This window comes from Platalea leucorodia (genome assembly GCF_965183815.1).
Source record: "Platalea leucorodia genome assembly, chromosome: 7".
Lineage (NCBI taxonomy): Eukaryota > Metazoa > Chordata > Aves > Pelecaniformes > Threskiornithidae > Platalea > Platalea leucorodia.
The window spans coordinates 40,493,131-40,520,243 of record NC_138829.1 but is presented as its reverse complement, the minus strand read 5'-3'; the positions used below and the strand labels follow the sequence as shown (position 1 = coordinate 40,520,243).

Below are 27,113 nucleotides of genomic sequence, written 5' to 3'. Positions count from 1 at the left end.
GCCACCAGAATCAAGTTAACAAACACAAGTCTTTAAAGCAAACAAAAAAATAAAAATTGTGTGACGTGTTAAGAGCTGCAGCTTGACATCAACACATAAATGGAAAGAATGTAGAAGCAGATACTGCACTAGTGCACAAAAAAAAAAAAAGTCTTAAATACGGGGGCTTTTAACATAAATTAACACATGCCCTGTTAGTCTTCCAAAAGAGCTGGAATATGCTATTAGAATTTCAGTAAGAAAAGAAATTCTTACGTGCATTGTACAGAGATATATATATAACCCCATCTACTGTATTTGTCACTTGTATTTGCAGTTGCTGTAAATCAGGTTTTGTTTCCATATCATCTCCCCAGCCTCTATTTTCAATATTTTTTCTGCCCTGGGCAGTCAGAGCAATTTCCACAGTGACAAAGAATTGGTCATAACACCTGCATTGCTTTGATCAGCACCAGCATAAAAGTTAAAGAAAAAACAAACTACTACCCTCCCCCACCCCCAAACCATACACAATCTAAACTAAAGTAACAGGGTCATCTTTCACTGTAAGGTATCTTGGGACAACAGAGCAAAACCAACTGCCTTCGACTAAGGGCAACAGAGCAGTAGTGTTACTTCATTCCTGACTGAGGTTAAAAAACAAACAAACAAACAAACACACACAACAACAAAACAAAAAACCCACACAAAACAAACACACACCCCAAAACAACAACAACAAAAAACCCACAAAAAACCCAACAAACCATGTACCAGTTATAAGGAAAGATACTCTTCCTTCTTGTCAGGCCTGATAAAGGAATCACTCATGTGAAAGCTTCCACGATTTTGCCAACTATTTTACTCTAACAAAAGATAGTACCTGTCACACAAAGCCTGCTACACAAACTAGAAAATTTGATTTTTCTAAAAATAATAAAACCAGATCTTGCCTATAATAGCTGCTTTCACACATGGAAGGTTTCTAAACGGATGCTCAAGAGCTTCAGATCAGGAATAAATCCTTATTATACATCAGATTTTTAACTGAGCAGATCCTGGAAGTTTTGTGCCTCCCAAAGACAACATGCTGCCCCATATAACTGCAAGCACAGTACACACAAAATTTCAGAAGAATTTAGCTATATAAATTTCTGAAGACTCCAAAACACACCAACTGCAATGAATACCCCTTTTTAGAGAGCATGAATGCAATTTGGAATTTCTTAAGTGATCCACTTTGAGTTCTACTACAATATAGTAATGCAAGTTCTTAAATAACTCAGACTTTAAACTAGATTGTATTTTGCTTATATTCATTTTTTCCTTATATTGCATAGCTAGATGGTGTAGAAGAATAGCAACTTGTTAGCCAAACTCAAATTTAAAGGGGTACCACAGCCTAGCAACTCTTGAAGTCTTCCCCACTAGTGGAATAAGATGACAATTCACTTAGCTTTTAGTACTAGGTTACAGCAAGGTCTGAAACAAGTGTTTTGTCAGTGTTCTGAGCTGACTTGTGCTTCATGTTACTACAGCTGACAGCTGCTCAAAATACCGTCACTGATAATTGCCAGTTCTAAAGAAGCCCATTTCAATAATTTGAGGAAGAATCCCATATTAACGCTGAAGTCATAAGTAATTCAGGCCATGTATAGATAGCTGCAAAGATCCCTGCCAGGAATTTTTCCACATCTGCCCCTGCGTTACTGTGTTGCAGGAGATCAGTCACTTACTATGACCACCTTAACTTCCTTCTCCATAGCAATTTTATTAGCTGCACAGAAGTTAATAAATAGTTAAGAATACTACGTAAAATGCACCATGAAGAACTAGGGGACACTAAGGCTCTGTGAAATGATGGCATTTGATATAAGAAAGAGTTCAGATTTTCTTCCAATCTCAAACTCCTAAATTCGTGTGTACATGAAAAGTAAAGCACTCATTTACATGAAGATTTCTTTTTTAAACAGCAGGCAAGCAAGATTCATCTAAAAAAAGTAAGATCAAGAATTCCTAGGGACCATAACAAATATTTTTTTCAGGAACCAGAAGTTCCTCAAAGTTGGTATCAATCTCTGCCCAACTACCTGTGGCAATGCAAGAAAACTTATGCATTACATGTTACACTGTTCCAGTCATGAAAAGCTCTCACACCATCACTATTTGCGTCTATGCATCCTTAGAGCATTTCCCATTGTGCATTTGTTAGAGAAAGTGCCTGAAAATGCAACTGTGAAAGGCAAGGAATTTATGAGCAATATGGCCGTCTAAGAAACGCACCTACAAGATTCAGAAACAAAGCTAAGGTTAGCTGATTTTCACCGCATTATTACCGATATATCTGCCGTATTAAAACTTCCATGTCACCAAGGTTACATAAGGCCTGCATACCAAGTTCATCGTGCAAACTGCTACCGCCTACAGCAGATGCAGTGGCATGTGATGCTTCTAAGTGGACACTCCCATTTCTCACCAGCAAGGAGGCGCTAGCGCCGAGCACAGCTGCCTGGGAAGGGGGGCGGGACTGCACTCTGACCTGGGAGGAGGGCTGCTGGCCTTGCTGACCATCTTGAAGGCTACGAGAAAACACGCATTGGGGACACATTACCAGGGAGAAGAGAAAAATAGCTAGAAGTGAAGCAAAACAAGATTTTTTTAGTTTAAAGAGGCAAATTTAAAAGAGTATACCATTAAGAAGCCACTTATTAGGGTTAAGATGATAACCCCTCAGTTCTATATAACAGACTATTTGGACACCGGTTACGTCAGTAATCTAGAGATACAGGTTCCTGTCCTCCTTCTTAGAAGCAGTATTGCTTTCTACCATCTCCCCAAGTCACCCTCAAGTATATTCTTGTAAGTCTTAATTTGTGGGTGCAAAAGCAATTTACTGGTGGTTACTCTAATTGTAGACTAACCCGAGGTATCACCTACCTACAGTACTGACTATGCCAGGCTTCTCACAATAGTTAAAGGGTCCTTTTTGCTCACTGAGGTACGACTTGATCAACTGTTTAGTTGGCCATTCAGGTGGTTTTTGGCCACAATAACATCACCTCTCTTGCTATTAATCTGCCCTCTAACTAGAAAACGTCTTTAAGCTTTGTTAGTAGCCATACGCTACCACAGACCTTGTAGATAACTGTAGTTAAACATTTGGATTCAGAATTTTTTTTTAACATATTAGGAATGCTTATAACAAATTATTAATTGGCAAAAGTTTTAAGTCTATTTTGAAATTATTTAGACAGTATAGCAAAAACTTTATTACTCAGTATTACTACTGCAAAGAAATTCTTCTATACCCAGACACATACCTGTACAAAAAAACAGGTTTTAAAAGTCAGCTTGGGCTTCAGAGAATTTTTTAAGTTTATAGCCATGTAAGTAGACAATGCTTGAAAGTCTTAGTTCTCCTCTTCACAGCCTTCTCATTGCAAAACTATTTTATAAAGCTATTTAACAAAGTTTGATTTTTTTAATAGCTTGTTTAATATTAAACATGGCAAAGTGTCAGAATACATAACGTTTACACTTGTATATCACATCTACTTTGCAAGATTAGTGTTTTTATTATCCTTCATTTTGTGCGTTTAAAGAAGGTACATGGCACAGTTATTAGCTGTGGGATGTGATGAAATGAAATTATTTTTTTTAGACAAAGACTTTATATTTTAAAGACTACAGAAAATATCTTAAACTCTTTTGAAAAACAATCTGTATCATCTGTTGCTTTTAACATTTCACTGTTTACAGTGTGACACTACAATTGGCAAGTAAGGCAACTGAAAAAGCAAGATCTTACTAAGAGTTGAGGGGTTATATCTGATGTACTTGCTTTTAACAATATTTTCTAGAACATCTAGTTTTCAGTTCTTTTGTTAGAGCACCACTGGAAAACAAAATACGGATATAAGTATAAGAATGGGTGTTAAGAAAAGCTCATGCAAAATAAAGCAGACATGCACACAGCTCATGAGGTAAAAAACTGCAACTCATTATTTATCATACTCTAACGTATTTCAATCTGAACTTTAAATTCGGTGTTTTGCTGCTGCACACAAGGCTTCCTGTGAGCTACATGGCAACAAAAGCCCGACGGAAGCTCACAGATCTGCCAGCCGTCATTGTCTGCCTTAAGTATTATCAGCAGCACCAAAACAATGCTAAACAATACTGCTTTCCCTTAAACAGTAGCTACGTATCAAAAGGTATATGCAAGTTGCCCTTTCAGTGGTTATCCATATCTGTCACAATAAAGAAAAACCCAAAACATTGACCTTAACAGATTGCACATATATGCAAAAGATACATTTATTCTCTGACTAATTAATAATGATAAAAATAAAATTCTGCTTCAGTCACTTACGTTCTCGTATCAGACACACATGCATACACCATTGACTACATCATTGACTACATAGAATGCCAATGCATACTTATTTTTAAAGTGCCCAAAACACTGTTGACATTTAGGCAGGACAAAAGCAGGGGTCGCTGGTTGTTTTGTGGTGGGTTTTGGGGTTTGTTTTGTTTTGAAGTTACCAGGCAAAGCACTCTTGTGTCTGATTTAGCATCAAACCAGCAGAATTTACTAGACCAGGTTTTACTTAAAACGTCTACCATTGCCAAACACACACATACATAACGCCATTGTCTCTTTACTAAACATTCCACAGAGGAAGTGAGAACTAATTGTTCTAAGGGAACATCCTCACGACATTCAATTTTATGCCAGAGTTACAAGATTAGGAGATTAAAGTTTTGCTGGCAAGAATAAGAAAGAAGTAACATCAGGGCAACTAAAGATTAGTAAACCTAATACTGTTAGAAGTTTAACATCTGAAGTCATATGGATTAGCAATATCAGGAACTAGACCGAGGCAGCTCACCACTAGCATATACAAGTAATGCCAGTACAGTTGCAGTGATATTTTGAAAGGATCTTGGTGGTAACTGGCTAAAAAAAAAAAAAAAAAAAAAAAAATCTGTTTTTCTTCACATTTCTTCCTTATGCACAATTTTTTTTTAATCTTTCTTAAGGGTTCCTTCTTCCAGCAACACATAGAATTTACACTTAATTTAAGCTACACAAATAAAGGAAAGTTTTTTCAGACTATTAATCTAGAAATCAGAACAGTAATAAACACAGTTTTTCAGATACACTCCACAGTTGGTAGTTCAAATGGAATTTGTGTCAAACAAATCTGAAAGCACTTTGGTGTTTGGTTGGACTAAGGCAATTTAACTCCACTCCCAGGGACAGTCATTTAACATCACAAGCAATGCTTTGAGCAAAGTAACCCCACTAAGTATTCAATTCTGAACATATGTTTATAATACAAGTATTTTTGATAATGTGTGTCATTATGTCAGAGAAAATACAGAAATTTTGTTTTGTTTGTTTGTTTTTTTTATTTTTATTTAGAAAGGAATAAATTTAGATAACTGGAAGATGCATAGAGGAAATACAAGGCTAGAATATTTGTTCTGCATTTTCACCCTTGAACATCTTGTCTGATTAAAAAGTTACTTCCACCAACTTCAGTTTTCTCATGATCTCTCACTGAAGTCCAGTCTAACCCATGGGAACCTTAATGGCTGCACTAGAATGTAAAAATGAGGCAGCTGTCAGCCTCATTTAAAACAGACTCCTTTATTTGCCCTACTTTCTGTCTAAGAGAAAGAAAACTCACTGCTTTCTGGCTAATGCACAGTTAAGGAGCTCTGATTAGCCTGCACAGCCTCTTACGAGCCAATACACAAAACTATACTACCCTCCTCTTAAAAAAAAGAAAGGAGAACACAAAAAAAACCCATAAGCAAGTGAATGCAACGGAGAGTAGAGCAAAAGCGATCTAAGAGAATGCAAAGTTTTAGCAGCCCTTGCTATGAGGTAAATCACTAACTTAAAGTCGGACAAGCTACATTCAGCAAGACCAGAAGCTTAACAAAAAAATATCCAAAATGATGTGATTACTGCTACATACTGCACTAGCCAATAAAAACACATCTAACTAGTTTCAGTCCTTGATGTGACAGAAATCAATCCTTCATTTGTTAGATTTTAGCTACCATTCTTGCAATCCTCCTGCCTGAGGAAAATTTACAAGCTTAGTCCTTGATTATTTCAGTGGTGCCACAAAGATGGCACAATTCCTCCCCCATCCTCTATTGTAAAGTATTTTCTTTTTATTTGCTCAGTTTCTATAGCTTTTTCCACTTAAAAAAATTACACAAGTATTCCTGAAACACAAAAGCAGACTGCTCCTATTATTAGAAGATAACTTAGCATATGAAGGAACATCATTAAGAATACACAACATACACAATTATTCCTGCATATTCATCATATAACTGGAGGAAGAATTACTTTGATATGCACGGGGGAGTGTTCCTTCCTCTACAGACAATGTTCTGCTCACCAGATTCTCCGGCACCATAGGCAACCACAGGATTTGAAGATTTAAAAAGCAAGTTTGAAAACTGATTGTGGTTGCTACTTCTACGGTTCAAGCTGACAGACCAAACAGAGTTGGTGTATGTAACATATCACTAGGCTCAGTATTGTTAACAAATGGGCCAGTGAAGACTGAGAACTCCTGGGATACATGTATATAGCACATTTTAAACATCGCCAAGGCATGCAAAGTGCCACACAATTAGATTTAGTACTGAGCAATACCGTGTATTCTATAACAAAGGCATCACTATTACTTCATTATTTCTCTTTTGCTGTAAAAAGCTGCAGGATGTTCATACAATGGTTTACCTGTATTTTAGATTTGGAACCTCTGCACGTACGGTTTAGCTCTTTATAATGTTCTGCCATTTTGTTATCTACAGATGTGAAAAGTGATTACAGTACTAGTCCCTAATGCTTACTTTCTTAAAGAAAAGCAAAGTGAGGAATGGTGAATAATATTTTATTGGGTTTTTCTCCTTGCTTGAAAGTAAAAGTTGCTGAAGTTTTTGATGAAAAACAGAGTCTAACTTTGTTAGCATTAGTTCATTTTGTTATCAATCTGAAATCAGCTATAACACGTTAGAGACTGGCTATCCTGATCATTTTGAAAATAGTGCCACATATACATGCACAATTCAACAAGCCCACAGTGACATGCAGTGACAGCTCAAGGAGGTTATGGTGGGGAAGGAAGTAAAAAGTGCTTTTCTGGCAACACTGGTGGGTGTGGGGAGAAGTGGTCTGCTGCATGCATGCTAAATATGGTGGAACATTTAGATACCCTACCTGAGGGGTGATCCGATGAGCAATGTAGGAGGGGTAGGGTTACTCCCTGCATTGTGCCGGCGTCGTACTGCCTGACGCCTAAATGTGCTGCGTTCACGACGAAATGTGACAGTCTCCTCGCTGGCTTGTGCTGCTGCATCAAGATAGACTTTAGGTCAAATAAGAACCCATCCTAGTTACGTACACAGTAACTTAAGACTCCTTTCTTCCCCCTGACCCTCCCCAAGTTAATGAACTTGACTTGCAACAACAAAAGTAGCTTATGCACTGACTGTTCAAATAACCTGCCTCAAGACAGGATCAAGACACAAATTATTAGTAAAAATTTGGGTGGCTGGGTGTTTGGGGAGTGGGGTGTGTGTGTTCTTGAATACACAAATTTTTTTTTTTTACCCCCCCCCCCCCAGATCCAAATAGCAAGGTTGCAAAAAAAAGTTGGATATCCCAGATCTCTTCCATTTACACAGGGCAGGAAGAAACAAGACTGATCTTGCCCTTTATCTCATTTAATACCTTTTATCTCATTTAATACCCTTTATCTCATTTAATAGATAATTAAAGGAGAAGCCTAAAGGACAACCTAGAAGGGTTGTCTGCAACTCCTCTCCATAATATTCTCTTCCCAATTTTATAATTTCTGCCAAACAGGTAGGGTTGAGGTTAACCTCATCACACCTCCTCAGGGGACAAAACAGAGTTGCTTTTCTCTTTTTCCTCATAAGCACCAAGGGATACATATTGCTCATTTTAGACTAGTTACACTACGATTTGGAGGAGCAGGGTGTTGAGATTAAGTAAGAGAATAACTTCTTTGTAAGGACTGGTGTTTTTGCTATTTCAACTCCCCAAACAAAAACAAACAAAAGGTTTCATCCATTTATAAAGAAACACTGTAAAAAACAGTTTGTATGTACTCAAGGGAGCCTAAGATTTTTCCACAGATTACCCCCCAAAATCCACCTGTGCTGCCTAAGCTTCACAGCCTGAACAACTTCGGATTTGGACTGCTTTGTGGCATGTCTACGATCTCAGAGCCTTCCTCCTGAACCAGGGAAGCTACTAACCAATTTGAATGCAGAGCACTAGAGAGCTCAAATGAATAGGTCACAGAGAAAATAGGTTTTGGCAGGCAAGTGAAGGAGGAGGGGAAAAAAACCACCACCAACAACAAAAACCCAACAACTTGACATGAAGTCAGTGCAAGAAGAGGAGAATTGCAATCTTGAAGGGGAAGTCACAACTTGGTAGCCTGTTACTAGAGTGAGAAAACCAAGGATTGTGTCAAGCCAATAGAGAAAAAAAAAAAAAGAAAAAAAAAAAAAAGAAAAAAAAAAAAAGAAAAAACACTAAGGGAGCAATGCTTTTTTTATGCCAGAAAGATCACAGGCAGAATAGTCCATGTTCACTTAAGCACATTTCAAGTTACAACATTCCTGTCATTAAGCTTTCAAAACTTACCAGCAAAGAATCTAACGCTGGTCTGCAGGGAATAGCAACCCACTACTGCTGTGTATTACTGCCATAGCTCAAGCAACAAAGACTGCATGGAACAAGACTCTAATTCCACCCATGAGCCGCAGGTTATCAAGTGAACACTGTACGTGAAACTTCAATCTGTAGTTTGCTTTAAAAGCTAAGAAGCTACATGAAGTGATATGCTTTAAGACCAACATTAAAGTTACAAGCATTTCATTACCAAAACGTCAAAAGTTAAGGACGTCCTTAACTCGGTCCTTTCCCATATTTTCAGGAAAACTGTGGGATTGCTCACTTTCTCCTCACTCCTCCACAACTGTTTTTGTTATTCTAAGCATGAATAGATGATGCTTCCTTTTCAGTGTATTTCAGCAAGAATTCAATACATTTGTCTTGTGTTTTAATATACAGCTTTATGCTCTGTTTTAATACACAGCCTAAATTTCTTCAAGGATTTCTTTAGAGCTCTCATACTTGAAGTACTGGGAAAGTGAAACACACTAAACAAGATAGTATGAATCCTGACTTTTTTCTGGTGGATTAAGTTAACACACAAGAGGTCAAAACTGCCCACTGATTTTGGGTGCCAATTTGTAAAGCTCCATTTTTCCAGTGTATACATCAGCATATAAAAACTTATTCACAGCACAGCTTCCACTGACTTCAGATGCAAAAGCAATTCCACACACTTCTGCTAATCAGGACATAGTTAAGCACCATGAAATAAAGAACAGTGACTAGTCTTAAATGAAATGTAAACATCTTAATTACCATTAAGATGGTAAACATCAGCATTACATCTTAATTACCATTTGCAACTACTTAGCAAAAGCAACATTCAAGTGCAATTCTTCAAGGCAGCATACTTAACACTGACAACATCTGGTTTTCTTTTCATATCCTTTATTCAGTAAACATCACCTTCTGCAATAACTGAAGCCCAGATTATGGAAACACTAGAGGTCCTTCCTACACAGCTCCAATTTATCACTAAAGCAAGTCTACCTCAAGCACTGACTGAGGCAGTGTCCTGTGAGGAAAACAGAGATACAAACATGTCTGAAGACAAAAAAAATTAAAAAATCAAAATGCAAATGTACTGGGGATTAAATTCAACACTGCACAGGCAGATAGATCTGGCATTTGCTAACTTTTTATTATTTTATTATTTTAACCTTTAAAAAAATCAAAGTAGATTTGGTGTAGCTTTCTACCTAATATACCATGGGATTTTTGAGTTATCTTGAAACTTTTGTTCAATGCACATCTTCTATATACGCTCTTCCTGAATGTAGGTGGTGACATTCAGGATCACTAAGCAAGTCTATAAGTTCTTCTAAAAAAACTGCAGTTTTTTAGCCCAACAAGCTCCAAGTCTGCTAACATGCAACACCTCAAGAAGCTACATGTTGAAACCATGACTAAGAAAGTAAAAAAAAAAGCTAGTTGAGGATTACAGTGTGTTTGAAGTGTGGAAAGCCAAGCAGAGTAAAGTTTGGGTTTGTTTTTATTTGGTTTTTGTTTGGGTTTTTTTTTGTTGTTTTTTTGTTTTTTTAACCCGAATTTAAAAAACACACAGGATTAAAAAAACCATTCCAATATGGAAAGCTACTTATCTTAATATGTATTATTTGTATTTCTACTTGTCTTTAATGAGAAGGAGCAGTACAGCTGCTCATGAGTTCACCAGTAGGACGTAAGATAAAACTCCTAAATTATCCTCTATCATGCTCTGACAGCAGTTTAATCATGAGGGAAATAGCTTTGTTTTAACATAAATAAGCTTCCTTTAATATTTACAAAGCAACATAGTGTTTTAATGTTTAAAAAATAAACTAAACAAATAAAAGTCTCTCTGTAGGACAGCTTTTATTTTTTTAAATAGATCTTTAGACCATGACTCTCACTTCTCCAACGCTGCTACTTCCAACCACTTACTCTAGACTCCAGAAATGTAAGATCCAACATCTACACTCATGTACAAAATCTAGATCTAATAGGGAGAGATAACACAGGTTATATTTTTACAGTTCCTGCTTACTTTAAGTAAATCAGTAAAAGACGACAAGCCTTTCAGCTTATAGTGTTTGTTGTTGAAGTCTGTTCTATTTTCCTGTTTTATTCTAAACTTTTATGTTGAAACACTACACTTCATTAATGTCAAGAAATTTAAGTATAGATTTCTTCTGCATTTTATCATATGAATTTGAGCCCCCAACATTATCTGTTCTCAAGAACAGAAAAATTAGGTTTGAGGTTCAAAGTGCACAAGTTAGAAATACAAACCAACAGCCGAGATCAATAAAATAAGAGGTGGAGACCTAATGACAACTTTGTAGCAAACTTAACCCTCCCACACCTATTCCCAACTATAATACATCTAATTTCAAAGAGGAAATAATTTTTCTTTTGTATTTGTTAATGCAACTGTGCATATGAACACATATTTATTAGAAGTCATCCTTTTTTTTCTTTCATTACACTTCTGATTGGAAAAAAGCCAAATTAGCAGTTACACACTTAGAAAGTCATGAGGATATAATTTTGTCATCATACATTTGGAATGATACTTTCCCAATAAAAGGACTAAAATTTATTGTAGAGAAAATTCTAGAACAACTAGAATTTCCCTTTGCCAAACAGCTGGGATTATCTGAACACAGGCTGAACTACCCTGCCTGCAGGTTATGCCTTTCCAAAACTTCTCTTTCTATACTACACAAGTGTTTTTGATTTAAACCTCTGTAGTTCCTCAAAAGTTTGAACAGAACTGAAGACTCAAAGTTTTACACTACAATTATACAATTGTTGTACAATACAAATAGCTTTAAGAAATATAAAATGCAAATATTTTCTTTCAAACAGGAACATTTACACATACAAGCCAAAACATTTACAACATCACCCTGCAGGTATGTACCACTGCTTCTAACCCAAACTCAGAAGATGGAAACTGAAGAAGCACGAGATGAAAAAGCAGAATTTCCAAGTTTTATTGCATCAACAAGTCCCATTTCATTTTTGCTAGGCAGAAATGCTAAACCCCAGTGCCTCAGATAAATTCCGAAATACAGATAAATTCTTCCCAAGAAGATTCCTGGAAAGATATGGTATGAAGGTAATACAGAGGTAAAGTATCCATGTGGAAAACCACAAGAGTTCTCAGGATAAAAATTGCAAACTTCAGTCTGACTGGAAAGACAACAAAAAACCAAAAAACCTACGCACAATGGAAACAGTGTCCCTCACTCTTCTCAGGAAAGAAAAAAAAAAACATCACTTGAAGTTTAGATGGTTTTGAACGTGAGTCAGGTTAAGTGTGGTTAAACATGTGCATGGAACCTAAGAGATGCTTGGACACGCTATTTTTCTCCCTAGCAAATGGGAAATTGTGGTCTACTTTCAACCACTTGTAATGACCAAGCCTAGAAATTCTCAGTGAGAGCTGAAATGAATAGTTTATGGCTCATGCATTCACATAAGCAATGAACTCTGTCTTGTAACACTGAACATAACTTGCCAAACCAAATAGCTGAAATTTTGCTCTTCTGTATTGAGCATCTATATCTCATTTGCGTTCAAAACCTGAGAAAAGTCACACTTCTCACATGCATTTATGGGTTAACACCACTACTCTCCTCATGGTTGAGGCATTTGTAGTCTATTGTCATGTGCCCTAACGCTCTTTTAAAAACCATACTTGTAAGATACCCAAGTAGAAAGGATTCTGTTCAGTCCATATCTTCAGTATACAGTTATTAATCACCATGGATTCTGCACCATTAAAAGACCTACAATTGCAGGGATTTCTTATACTTCTCTGATGAAAAAGCAAAGTATTGGCTTATAGTATTATAACTTACTGTGGACATTTAATGAAAAATATCACTAATGCCAATTTCTGAAGAATGGAGATGTGGGCAGCTAAAGAGAAACAATGAAGAACAGAGGGACATCTCTGAGCTATAAACTTTTGGTAGAAAATAGGGCAGAGGAAAACAACACACAATTTAGGAAGGAAAGATTGTCACAAAAAGAAAAAAAAAAAGAAAATGGAAAGAGAAACAAAGGAAGTAAAGCCCAAGACTTCAGTGTTGTGGTTGAACGTATGAAAAAAAACAAGTTTGAGACTAGGCCGGAGGAATATTTACAATTACGTCAAACCAGTCACTACAACAATCTGAAAAGCAGAACACTGTCAAGCAGGGAATAACCAGGACAATGAAACCATCTGTTTTGAATTCTGAAGCAAACATTTTTACAGACCAGCTTGACAGACAAATTTCTATACTGATGCCAAAGATAAAACTAGGAGTCTCAGTTATTCTACCTCACTGTACTTCCCACTTGAATTATTCCACCTCTAAAAACATCAGGCGTTATTCACACAGACTTTTTGAATATAATGTTGATGGACTTGGGGTCAAAGAGCTAAAGCTATGACGTAATCTGATCCCCTGCCCAATATAGTCCCTACATCCAGGGATTTGTATATCAATAGCTAGTAGTATGTTCATGCAGCAGACAAATGTTCATAACCTACATTAATCTTTATGAAACTTAATTCTGACTCTGTATTTGGATTTATTCACCTTAAGGAAAAGATGCTTTAAATCTTTAGAACACAGAGCCTTTCCAGCATAAGGGGTATTCTATATTAGTATATCATACACAGAAATTCATGTTTGCTTTGAATGGCCTTCTATTAACTCTAACACCAAACGTTAGTTAGTAGCCAACTTTGATATATCCTGGAATTATCTTTCATAGCTACATCTAGCAGCAATGTGAGCACTTGCATTACAGTTCCGAGAGTGCTCAGAACTTTCTCGGCTGTATGCATAACAATAAATCCAGGTACATTTACAAAGGAGCATGAAAAAAGTGGCTTATAAACTTAAGTTAGTAGATGCACCTTTGTATATACCAAGTATCCAAAATTCTTATTCAACTCCTGTTTAATACTTGGCAAATTTACAAACAACACATGCTACTTGTCAACAAAACTGAACCATTCTTTCCAAATAAAAAAAATTACTGCGAGAAGTAGTTGCACAAACACTACCAATCTAAGACATTTAAATAACTCACTCCCACAGCAATGCAAAGTATTTTAGAACTACTACTACTTCTGGTTTCTTTGGGAGGCTTGACAGAATTTAACCAGGGTCAAATTTTATAAATAATATTCCCAGGGGGAAAAAAAAAAAAAAACAAACCAAAATTATATGAAGTGCATTTTGCTTAATTTTTAACTTTTGGTATATGCTGTAATGCTGTGGCATGCAGTTCTCATCAAGTATCCTGAATTTCTCTTATGCAGCCCTGCAGAACTTTAGGTAGAATATCTACTACTCTGTAGATGACACACTAAGGGAACGTGTTTCTACGAAGTAACAGGAAGCCTCTTCCCAGCAGTACTCAGGGCTTCTGCCAAGCAATTACACACATTCCCAGCTCTCAAGAGCCACTGCGGTGAGATGGACAAAACCTGAGGTTTTTGTTTCTTTGTTTGTTCCCCATCACCACCTTTATGGAACCACAGAGTATCAGAAAGGTGGCAGTTATTATGTGACATGAACATTGGCTGCATAGCAGAGAACTGAATTGTACTTTTAACTTTGGAGACTATACTAACGATTACAGGCAGATATGTTAAGTATATATGTACAAATACACACAGACTGAAAAGATGAAGAGGTTTCCATACACCATATGAAATGCAAGATCCTAATCCAAGCTCACAAAATCCTATTTTGCCTGCCTGTAGAGATGTAGTGAAGACCACAAAACACAAAAGAACAGTATGAGCTGTTACTTTGATATCGTTATGCAATGCACAGAAGGAAAAATGCATTACATTACATGCAGTTTCATTTACAAAAGGGTATGTAACTCAAGAACTTAACGTAAATAAATAAATCTTAAATTACAGCAAGCTGTAAAAGACAGTAGCAACTTAAAGGGTGCATCTTTTACAGTTAATATAAAGCCGGGGGAGAACACTTGACTTTTCGGGTCAGCTCAAGTTTTACAAAACATCACTGTATCGCATACAGCATTGTGTTGGTTCTTTAAATCTTTACAAACAGCAACCCAGAAACAGCAAACATCTGACAGTAACCAGGCATAGGAGAGTATCAAAGTGGTATTTCCAAAATATCACTAGACATCTAGGGAAACTTTTAGACATCTAAACAACTTCATCTAACCCATAACCCATCAATTCACTAGCTACTTTTTGATGCTGAGTAGCAAGACATCTTCCATTTTTTTGTTATGTACCCACCAAGTGTATTTAATTACAGAATTTCCACATGTTGTTTGTCTGCATTTTAATGAACCGCGATTTCTAGTCAAATGAACACGTTATCTTGTAAAAAGTGAGTCATTCACCACTTCCTGGCATAACAAGATAGAAATGAAACTGCTAAGTTGTATCTGCTGAAGTAAAACATGTACAAGTTCGTAGAGCATCCCGCTTAGTAGAAGATCACTAAAGGCCATATCCATTACGAAACACATTTTAGCAGTTGTACAAACAAGTAAGAATGTACTTTTTGGTTTACTCCCTAAAGACTTAAAGATAAAATTAAGTTATAATTACTGATTTAAGTCATATTTGAAAAACAGGAACTGAAAGCTGCTGACTGAAAAAGAGGAGTCAGTATTAACATCAGTCTTCTGGTTATCCAGCATGCATCTGTTAATTATTTGTTTCAGAAAGTGATCATAAGCAATCACAGAAATTAAAAGATATTTATATAAAATCATAAAATAACCCTTTCAGCAGGAGGTTGGACCAGACAACCTCTAAAAGTCCCATCCAACCAATATCCTCTGATCTTATGCAACCCAAACCAAGTTTATTCTGTAATTCATCTACTGCATGTAAATAAAATAATTTCTTAATTTTCTCAAATAATTTCTACGTAACTATACATCATATGTGTGTATGTGTATTACACATACATGTCTTTAAAAGCATTCCCAGAAGCTGAAGACAACTCATTAGTGGGAAATACTGAATATAAAGCAACAAAGAGTTAAAACATTTTCTCTGATTACTATTAGTCACAGGTAAGCCCAAAAAAGAAAGCCACAATCAAAGGTACAGCTGTTACAAAACTTGTAATATAAGCTATAAATTTGGAAAACAAAAACAAAAAACACACAAAAGAAAAACTAGTAGAAACAAAGGACAACACGAATGAATTATTTGGATTGATCATGAACAGATAAATTAAAAATAATTACTGGCTTGATGCTAGACATGACTGCATAAATATTTAAGTAATGCTAAAGAAAAAGTGATATTTTTGTTCTGTTTTCAAAAAAAGCAAAATGACATTCATTTCTTACAATCATAAAGGAAATATTTCCTGTTCTATTGGTAATAAGAAACATAAGATAGCGCAAGTGTTATTAATCGTATGTCGTCATCAAATCTGGAGAACCTGAATCCACATTGCTTCTTAAAGTCAGCCTGAAACCCATAGCAAGCGCTTGCCATTTATCAAAAATACTAACAACTTCAAAATTACCATTATCTAAACAAAGTTCAAAGCGGAAACTGAAGAGAATAGTCCGGTGAGAATGACAGCAAGACTTCCCTGCTTAAGCCGCTACAGATTTGTAACTTGAAGACTGCTTTTAAATGTGTTAGGGTTGGTCTTCCCCACCATTTCACTCTTTAAAAGAGCAATCAAAATATTTGGCAATATACAGCAATCAGTCATGCACTGATTACTTCAGACAACTGATGACTGGTGAGTGCATATAAAGTCTAACATGTTCTGTAAGGTAAGGTATATTAATCCTTCGCATATAAGGAGACAACTTTAACAGTTTTAAGCTGTAATAACACAAACCAAAATGAAATTAAATCTTGTGCTAAGGAGAATATACAGTCAAAACTGTAAATACATACCGCAGACCTTTTATTAGTCAAATTACTCTCAGTAGACCTGAAGAAGAGCTGTCACTTTAACAAGCATAACAAGAATGTGCGTTAAGTGTTTAGCTTGCAGAGTTAGTACTAAAAGAGCAACCTGGACTCTCTCATTAAAGCTGCTGCAGAACTCTGTTACTAGGAATACCAGAAAGACAGAAAGTACCAATACATGCAGATTTTTTTTTTTTTCAAGTGAAGGCATCTAAATAGGTTTGAGCTAATTGTAAACCAGTCATATTTGATCAGTAATCAGTACACAGCTGAACTTCAGCATAGCACACTTCTTCACCAGAAATTAATTGTACTGATTTTTAGAGTGTGCTCTTATGTCAGTGTCAGGGGGAAAACAAACAAAAAACCCAAAAAACCAACCAAACAAAACCAAAACACTTGTGTCATATCTCATCCCACTGTGAGCTGAAGTTTCTCCTTTTAAGATGGAAGAGTCACTATATTTGCTTAGGCAGTCTAAGTAACCAGGACAGTAAATCTGCTACAATTTCTTAAAAATATCTATGTCTTGATCTGAAATACAATTTTATGAAGCATTTGTGTGCTTAGCTAACAAGATCCAGATTATCTGGTAGATATTCCCCTCAAACAATCCCAAAAGTCAGACTGAAGTAATTAGCAATCCCATACTGCTCTGAAAATGTATTTCAAACCCACTTATCTTCCATGACACAAAAAGCCTTCCAGTTAAGGCAGTCAATATGGGTAACCAAGAAGAGAGACTGAAATGTCATAACAAGTGATAAACAAAAAAAACTATTAAGAGGTCCAAAAATTTTTTTTAAATGCCCCTATTAATCTATATTAATACCAGCTACTACAGGTAAGCTTATCTTAGTACTCACATTACACCAGGCAAAGCAATAGTTACAGAAAGCAAGAGGAAACTACATTCCTCTCTCCAGCACAAGAAGGTTATTGTGTTCTCATAATGGGGACCAAAAAAAAAAAACAAAAAAAACCAACACCCCCCCCCCCCCCCCAAAAAAAAAAACACAAAAAACCCCAAAGTAAACACCACTGTCTAGCCAACAATGGCAAGGCTAAGCAAAATCAAATGCCTAGGAGAATTCAGTTTAGTAACTAGACCATCATAAGAATGCACAATTCAAGGCAGCATGGTAAGGGTTTGGGTTTTTTTTTTTTGTTTTGGGGGCTTTTTTTTGGTGTTTTTGTTTTTTTTTTTTTTTTTTTATACCACCTCAAGCCACACCAGAGAGTTCATCTAAGAGGCAGCAGTAACTTCAAACAATCACTTCCATGTTCCCAATTTTCTAAACTGCGCAACTTTTCAAACAAAAATATTGTTAACTTTTAAAATAGCACACATAATTTGAAGTTTGAGTAATACAATGGAGCAGGTCTGATTCAATCAAATAATACTTTTAATATACAGCTCTGGTTAGCAAAGACTGTCAGTTACAAACCTGTAATACCTCTACCTATAGATTTCATAACATTTGTTTGAATTCAACTCCCATTTCTGTAGATCTTCCAAGAGATTATGAAGGAAATGCTTTGTCAGTTTTACTACTCAGAACAAAGAAACAGGAAGATGCTTAAGTATAGTTGTAACTTAACTCATAGATACCAGACTCATTAACAAAATATGGCAAGATACTTCTGATACGTCATTTACTTACCTCCACTTGCTGATTCTTGCTCTTCCCCTTCAGGAAACGTAGCCTGGCTTGGTAAGCTATTCCTAGATCGAGTGACTGACTCTAAGTGTGAAGCCCTTCCCAACAGAGATAGCTCATCTAGCACCTCTCCTTCTTTGGCTTCCAAATCAGATTTTGAAGTGGTTAACTGTTTTATGTTACCTGGTGCCATTAAACTATTTGGGTCATTTAAACAAGCTACAGTACCACTGTCCAGGCTTAATACTCTGGCACGATTCTTGGCACTGTTTGTGCTAGAAGTCCGGCGTGTAGATCGTTTTTTGCTAATTCCTTCAGAGCTTACATGGGTTTTGTGAGCATTTTCAGGGTCTGTGCCCCCACGTTCTTTAGAAACGTATTTGGTCTTTAGAGCACTGTACTTTCCCTCAGGAGACTGGCATGAATGGGAGGTGGTGCTGGAAGAGCTATCGCTGCTGAACTGGTGAGCTGACTGCATACTTGATGTCCTGCTCAAGTCACTTTGATCACTGGAGTCCTCATCGTGACAAAACACAGCACTGTGAGGTTTAGTACCAGATACACCTCGGAAGGAAACATATTCCCTGTGCCGACTTGAATCAAAACTACTAGCCCGCTTTTTTCCTGTCCTTCTCCGATTGGACTTGTGGGTAGAGGCTGTTCGATGTATTAAACTAGAAGATTTTGGTCGAACATCTCCTTCTTTTTGTTTTCCACTCGTTTCTTTAGAAGCTCTTGAATCTACTAACACAGCTAGTTTCTCACTCTGCTCATCTCTTTGTTCAGCAGCCTTCCCAGGCGGCCTGTCAGCTTGTGTGGTCAATTCATTGGCATGTGGGTTCTTATTGGCCTCTTCTGAAGCAGAGGCACCAAGACCTTTCTGACTGTGCATCTCATCAGAGGCATTAGAACCCTTTACCTCTTGAACACCACTGTTAGTGCTCACTTCCACAGCAGTCCTTTCGCTACTAGTCCTTTTGTCAGTAGTAGAACTACTGTCATCCTCCGAGTCAACACCACAGTCCTTTTTCTTACCATCCTTTTTCTCTTCTCTAGGAGACTCCTCCTCGTGCTCTGACAACACACTTTCTATATGCGTTGAGCTAGTGTGTTCACTTTTATAGCTACTGATGGTACTGTTAGTGTCACGGTCAGTCCCACTGCAATAGCTTTCTGTTGAACCACTGCTTCTAGTACTCAGACTTCTGAGACTGTCCACACTTTTGTCTGCTTTCAAGGATTTGCTCTTCCCACTCTTAGCTAATGGTTGAGGGCTGCTACTTTTCAGAATGTCATCTAATTGAAAAACTCCTGAAATGCAAGAGTTCTCAGCCAAGGACTCTCTGGATCCAGAAGGGGGCTTGGAAGCTTCTAACTCACTGACAGGATCTAGTCCCCGTCTTTGTTGATAGAGAGGGAAGTCATTTAGTGAAGCATCTGGAAAAGCAACAGCAGAGCTAGAAGTCCTTGGTACACCTCGTGGTCTATGATCCTTCCTATAGGAGTGAGAATGCAGAGTTACAAGCGAAGCTACTTCTGTGTCACATGCACTGGCTTTAGACTGGTCCGCAAGCTGGTTGTTCGAGAGGCACACTTTGTCACTGTTGTCTCTTGGCAAATCCTGTCCAGAGGATAATGAAGGTTGGATGGAGACAAACGAGTCATTCGACACCAGACGAAAAAGCTTCCGATCAGTTGCCAAATCTGTTTAAGTACATATTTAAAAATATTCGTGTAAGTTATACAATCTGCTTTACAACTGCTTGTTTGTATTAGATAAAGTAAATAAACTGACAAATCCATTTGCAAGTACTATGCATCACATTACCATTTAAAAGATTTCCTAGCATCTGGGCAAACCTGACAGACTTTTTTTTTTTTTTTAATAAAAACAAAACCATGAACACCAGGTTATTCTTAGCAGCTAGTAAAAGACAACACAATTCTGACAACTCCCCAAACTCCTCTATTGCTCGTGTGTCTCAGACAATGTTTTTATGTATCCCAAAGTTTCTTAATCATAAAAGGGTACCCTGCCTTTTGTTTTATTTCCTACATGCAGTAAACTGTTTGTTTCACATAAACTTTAAAATTATTAAAGAAAACAGAGTAAACCCCATTAACTTTGAAGTCACAAAAAACCCCCAAAAAATCACCTTTCCTACCAGGTACCAAGTAAGCTCACAGTTAGCAAGGATGCAGGCACTGGCACAGGTCTATTAGTACTATAATGAAGCTCCCTACGAAGTTATTGAGTTTTACTACCTCTAAAACTGGTGCTATTAAAGCAAATCATGAGGATTTGCTGTCAGTTCTTGCTCAGAACAATTGTTTCTGTCATCCATCACAAGCCATCTCCTGTCAAAGTGTCCACCTGCAGGTAGTACTGCAAGTCAGGCCACTTCCCATTTTGGAAAGCCACTAAAAATAGAAGATCTGGAGGCCAAGTTAAGTTACTACAATTGCTACATTTTTGTAGAGTGTATTTGCACACGTGTAACTTCACAAACAGTTCTGTTACTCAGCTGAAAGTAGTAGAACCCTGCTGCCTACTACAACTGCACAGCCACCTGCAATTCTCTCTTTTAAACATACTTTCTACACTGAATCACACAGTAATGACCGAAAGGAACCCATCAGTCTGGTTAGATTGGCCAAAATGAACTATAGCATTCCGAGAGTTAACTTCGTGCTAATCGCCAGGTATTTTAAAATCAGCAAACAAAAGATTTCCCTGCAGTTTTATGCTCTGTTTTAGTCTGAGCAGATTTTTTCCTGGCAATAAAGCTACATGAAAAATGAGATCTGAAGCAAAAACTGGACAACTGAAGAATACAAGCTAGCATTTTCCTTACATACTGGGAAAAAACAATTACAAAACTCTGATAGCTTGCATATTGGAAGCAATCTATAGCTCCAGAAACACAGAACTCTGTGCAGGATTATTTACTTTACAGAAAAGCAAGCCCAATTTAAAAAACATTCATTTGGCTGTACTGGAAAGCAAAGCAAGTTATTCTACAATTAAGTCCATGAATCCCAGGCCACTTGCTGTATGAGAGAGATCGTCTAGAGACATGTAAGCTAGCTATCTTTCAGCAGTGAGGAGACAGAGAACACAGTAAATATTTATTACCTGCTGGAAGATGCCAGAACAAGAAACATGTAGCCATAGTTAAAAGTATTCAAGCCATGCATCCCAGGAACTTAAAGTAATTGAGAAAGGAAACAGAGAGCTTCAAGATACCCTTTCTTAGAGTCTTATCAACAAATTGCATGAATTTATTTAGCATGTTAAGCAAAGGGTCTTTGGTAACAAAATACCATGTTTAATATGCAAGAAGAAGAAATTTTACCTTGTTCTTCACTCCCTTCTTTACATAGGCTAGAACTCTGGCCAAGACTTAAACTGATATCGTCAGAGGTCTTGGCAGTGTCAGTATCTCCTGTGAATTTTAAGAAAAAAAGAGTACTAGTGCTCAAAGTATTAACACATACATCTACATATACTGCGGATTTCTCACCTGTCATAAAAAGACTCTTGCTTTTATTTCTTCATTTGCAGGTAAATAACAATAATTACAAGTAACACAAGATTTCTCTTGTCTTTTAGAGGTAAGTATTGTCTATTCTATTTCTTTTATTTTGTATATAAGAAAGTTTTCATTCAGCTACACAAATCTTCCATGAAGAACTGGAAAAGTATCTTACACAGAACTCAATGGAAATAAAGATATACCTATTTGAATATTCCTTTTTGCATGGTTGACAATAAAAATGAGGGGTAGACTGTAACAAAGCACTTGTAAAGATAAAAAAGGTAAGGAAAAAATCAGGAAGGTGGCAAAAATTCACATCTCATTTTCTTTTATTACTGGCTTAAATTTACAAGATAGCAACTTTGCATATTACAAATAATTTATCTTTTTGTCTCAGAGCAGTTCACAAGGGCTGTCCTGAACAATACTTTTGCTAGCTGCCAAGCAACCAGAAATAATCAAGTCATTGAAATACAATACCAGAAGGGAGACTGGTTGCACAGTACTCAAAATAGTAGAGAAAAGTCCACTCAAACCAACCCCTTGGCTCTGCATTTACAAGCAGAAGAAAAACCTGTTGTTACATGGAAAACAGAGCATGGATTCCAGGATTTTCTCTTCGTGTTTTAGGCACATGATTTGCAACTCCAAGGAAGATTTCTTCCCATTAGTAAATACTGTACTTAGCTCACATAAAAGTTTTGAAGATGAAGAAGGTAGACAGTATTTGGAAACAACATGGTAAACAATAGTCATTTGAAGTGCTACTGCAAGGTAATTTTAAGAAGTAGCCAAAAATCTCACCTTTGATGGTTGCTGCTGTTCCCAGACGAGATAACCCAGATCCAACCTAGAAACAGGGAATTATGTAAAAAGCTGTAAACTTTCAGGAATTACCCAACTGCTGTTTCCTATTATTGCAATGCATGCATTTGCCTATACACCGAGGAGAGATTTTTCAAAGGCACAAAAGCCTCCAACAGCACAGTGCTGTAAAATCCTTTCTGACTCAGAATGTTTCCACTGCAAACAGAGATGACAAGGCATTTAATTATGCATCCAACTATATCACTGCATTATTCTGTTTTATAGCCAATGTACTTGGAGATTTTACTATGCTGATTTTAAAAACAGTTTCTCATCTAGGAATTCCTTGAAAACACTTAATGTAGAAACAAACTGCTAGTGCGGTGGTGCACTAATAACTGCTGTTGTAAAGCTGAATGTTTAATGCAGTCATCACGGTTGCCTAAAATGCTTAAAGAAAACACCATGTTAATATAAAACTTATCTGTTCAACATAGTAAACAACAGGCTAAACTCAGAAACTGCTCCCATTGGAAAAGATACATATTTTTACCAGGGTTAGTTTTCAGGTCTGGCAGTTGATCTAATGACCACGTAACCAACAAGAACCTAAGTGTTGGTACGTGGAAAGTAGCAGCAGCATGAATAGGGGATATGGCAGGATGATTCCTGCTAGCAGCTGAATAAACTGAAATCAATTTAACCTAATCATTTTACTGTATCTTTTTCCTCCCTCTCATTCCTGCAAATGCAATTTTTCTTTTGAAGACAGTTTCCAAGCATACAGATTACAGTTACCTCAAAGCAAGTAAACTGGTTACTGAAAGACAGTATTCCTCGATCTATTCTTGGATATTAGTTACTATCACATTTCAAAGTTATAGTATCTGCTTTTCAGCCATGTTCAATGGCCAACCAGCAGACGCGTACCTCTTCATATGAGAACTAGCTAGCCATTTAGGTTTGCAGTCTGCCTTTCCACATACATCCTGTAGTCTGTAGTGGATTATTTTGCAGAGGTGCTAAAGAGAACTTAAGTCTTTCCTTCAACAATATTTCCAATACTACCTCTCTCAAAGAACTCCGAATAGCACACAAAAATGTATGTGTCAAATAATTAAACCACTCAGAAATAAGATAGGCAAAAGGCAAAATCTCAAAGGCAAAATCTGAACCCAAGATACATAAAAATTACAGCAGTTTGACTTTACTGTATACTTACTGTGATGCTGTTTTTTAAAAAATCCCTAGTTCAAATGACTCTGGGGAAAAGAGAGCATAATTCTACTAGTTCTTCTCTGCAAGCACAACAAATGTAAGGTAATCTGAAGATGTGTGCAGATTTTATTCAGCCATACTACAGAAGAACAATGGCTTTGCTACGTGTAATGCAAAAAAGCAGCCAGAGCTTGTTTAATGCATTTTCTTTACTACACTGTCATGCGCACTTTTAGTTAGTTATTTTGCCATGTTTCAACTTTTTTTTCCATTCAGTAACATGCCTTGCTGAATGCTGTAGCTGAATGCAAATGCATCAGCATGGGAAAGCTATTTCACACAAAAAACTGAACAGAACTCAGGTGCTTACTGTTCACATACCCTTTTAAAGCTGCAAATTCAATCACAGGGGACTACTGAGCACTAATTTTATCAGCATAAACACATTTTAAACACTATACTTCCTTTAACTGTATTATATTGTCAGCATTAAAGCACATAGGAAAGAACACAGAGCTTCTTCACATGCTTTAACATTAAAACTGTTAGGAGTATGTTTGGAATAGTTTTTTTCCAAAGACCAATCAAAGAAACATGATCCTGTCTTCCTACATGGACCATTGCTTCCTGTTCCTTTGAACAGTACAGAATACCTGCTCTCATCAAAGGAGAAAATCTCTAAGAGTATCTATGCTGCATAATTGAGCATTATTCAGATAAAATACCAACATTAGCATAACACTGCACTACATTATATACTGCTTGCTCAGAGAGCTAATTAGAAGGACTTGATATTGTAATAACACACCAAGAATTTCCACCTCACTCAAAAATAGCTTCTGTATCTTTAATTTGATGCTGCATTGCTCACTGTCAACATAACCTTACAGTCTGGCCAGTCAATCTATCCATCCTCATGAAGAGTTGGTAAAAAAGATACCACGACTGGCTAAACGTCACGAGCCAAACAGAAGGAACAGCACATGCAGCGCTATGGAAGTTGAATGCCTAAATCTAGCAGACATAACAAGGAAACAGAACAACTTCCCCAGTGCAATTACAAGGCAACTAGAGCATAATGAAGTTGCATTAAAATGTAATAAAGCCAAGTTCTTCAGCACTTCCACCTGGTGTGCAGCAGCCCCTATTTATTGCTTTCTTCCCACCCCTGTTGAAGCGTCAAAATAGTGAAGATTTTGCAGAGGTCATCCAAAAATAAAGTTTTAGTCTTTCCATTTGTACCAGTTTATCTTGCTTTGTACTTTAGCAAATTAACATTTTTGACTCCAGAGTCTGAACTGTCAGGAATAATAATTTTCAGAAAGCCGTTTAGCATTGCAAGAGATAATCAGCAGCAGATATGTTCTAAGACGACTTAACAGAAGCCTCCTCAGATTCAGCACAACTGTAGTTTGCCAATTAAGCATCTAAATGACAGATCAAACAAAAGTAAGGGAGGAAAACAAAGTTAGAACACAAGGATGAAGTTACAGCTTGAGCTATCTAACGGCTCACTGATACCAAAAGGAAGAGGGAAGCCCACCACGGTGGGTCTTGGTACTTATCTGATGATGCTCTGAGTCATTTTCATTTATTAAATCAGAAGAAAGCTAACTAAGCAAAAGGGAATACTTTCTGATGGGACAGTAGGTTGCCGTATAAAATCCAGCCATTCCCCAAATGAACACAAGATGGGATGAGCAAGAGCTATGCAGCTGGGAGAGTGCAATGCCACCCTAACAAAGCAGTTAAGAAATACAGAAAGTTAAGCTGTTTATCCTAATACAATTAAAGAAAAAAAAAAGGTAAAATAATAGGAAAAAAATCAGCAAAGATTACTCTACAGATTACAAAGCCAGCAGTACTAAAGCAACAACTGCAGTAGCTTTAATCCTTACCTGGCTGTTTGGATCTACCCCAGCATAAGAATTGCGTGAACTACAGCCAACAGGGGGAGTTGCTTCTCGTATGAACTCTGACATCTCAATCCCTCCACCAGGGTCACTGAGAGAAACATAAAAGAGAGGAAAAAAGAAAAAAAAAAACCAACAAACATTAACCTACCAGTCAAACAGAAGTTTGTCTGTCTACGCTGAGTGCAGATTCAAAACGATTTTTCCCCTTTTCAAATATCAGGGGCTCAAATATATCCCAGCATCTCAGATGAATACTGCCCATTTGACACAGGAAGCTCAGTCAGAGCTGGAGCACCCCATATACTGTCACAGAAACTGCTGCCTTGTAAAGTCCATGGTCACCAGCCAACACAAACCGTTAAGACCTAGGAACTACAAGGCATTTTGAAATGCTGACATCTGAAATTCTGTCTATACATACACACATGTAACTTCCGTATCATCTGTTCAACTACAATACCCAGAAATCAATCAATAGAAAAAGTACTAAATAGAACTCTTTCAAAGAGCAGGGAAAGGACTCAGGTTGAAGGCACTTGTCATTATCCAGATCTTTTCCTTAGACTGGATCTAGGAGCAAAAGTAAGGATGGGTTAACCAAGAAAGCCACACACTGTCAGTAAAAGTTACTGGAAAGGCAGAGACATACAGGGACATGGTATCTCTCCCAGGGATGCAAACCACTTCTTTCTACCAGACAATAACTTCCCTTCAGATAATTTACCGGCCCTACCAAGAAATATTTTCAGACACAAAATATATATTCTTACATCCTGGTGATTTCGCCGTTTCAGGATTAATAAGTATTGGTTTGAAAGTATTTTCTAGATCAACATCACCAAACTGTAACTCAACATAATTCAGCTTGTCAAAGGCAGATATTTATGAAACAAAAGCAAGTTGGGCCAGTTCATTAGGACAACGGGGTGTGAAATGAGTTGGGGACTACAACTCAGGGATCCAACCTAGCACTGTTTGTTAACTGCAAAGAGGGAGAAGTTAAGGCATCCCTTTTCCTCTCCCAATACAGTTCTCCTCAACCATCCTGATCCAGGAGACTTCGGAACAGAAGTAACTGCAGTGTAATTTGACACTGACACTCTCTGCTCCTTCCCAAAGATCAACAACGGCCTCCCAACAATCAATGATTCAAACCCTTGGCAAGTCCACTCCAACATTTTGCTGGAGAAAGAACATATCCACAACCCTCCAGCTGGAGTAAAGAAACTAAAGATGAAGCCCCTCTGGAGAAGGGGACAAAAGTGGACAGAAGCACTGCAGGACTTACTTAATAGACAGCTAGTCTCATAGGAAAGT

At 37.1% G+C, this 27,113-nt stretch overlaps 1 protein-coding gene across 11 annotated transcripts in view; it reads right to left on the bottom strand.

Moving 5' to 3' along the window:
* The window catches only part of PCNX1 (pecanex 1), a 96,907-nt gene that overhangs the window by 55,760 nt on the left and 14,034 nt on the right, over positions 1–27,113 (bottom strand). For 8 of the 11 annotated variants that reach the window (XR_014228749.1, XR_014228750.1, XR_014228751.1 and 5 more), the window contains exons 3-8: positions 25,779–25,884; positions 22,660–22,705; positions 21,673–21,762; positions 18,320–20,020; positions 7,235–7,367; positions 2,374–2,558 (exon numbers count right to left, since the gene is read on the bottom strand). Coding sequence is in view for 7 of the 11 variants with exons in the window: in XM_082317561.1 (XP_082173687.1) it covers positions 2,374–2,558; positions 7,235–7,367; positions 18,320–20,020; positions 21,673–21,762; positions 22,660–22,705; positions 25,779–25,884 (2,261 nt within the window). In the remaining 4 variants the exon portion in view is untranslated. The remainder of the gene's footprint in view (positions 1–2,373; positions 2,559–7,234; positions 7,368–18,319; positions 20,021–21,672; positions 21,763–22,659; positions 22,706–25,778; positions 25,885–27,113) is intronic. The other 3 variants (XM_082317564.1, XM_082317566.1, XM_082317567.1) reach the window with 3 other exon arrangements.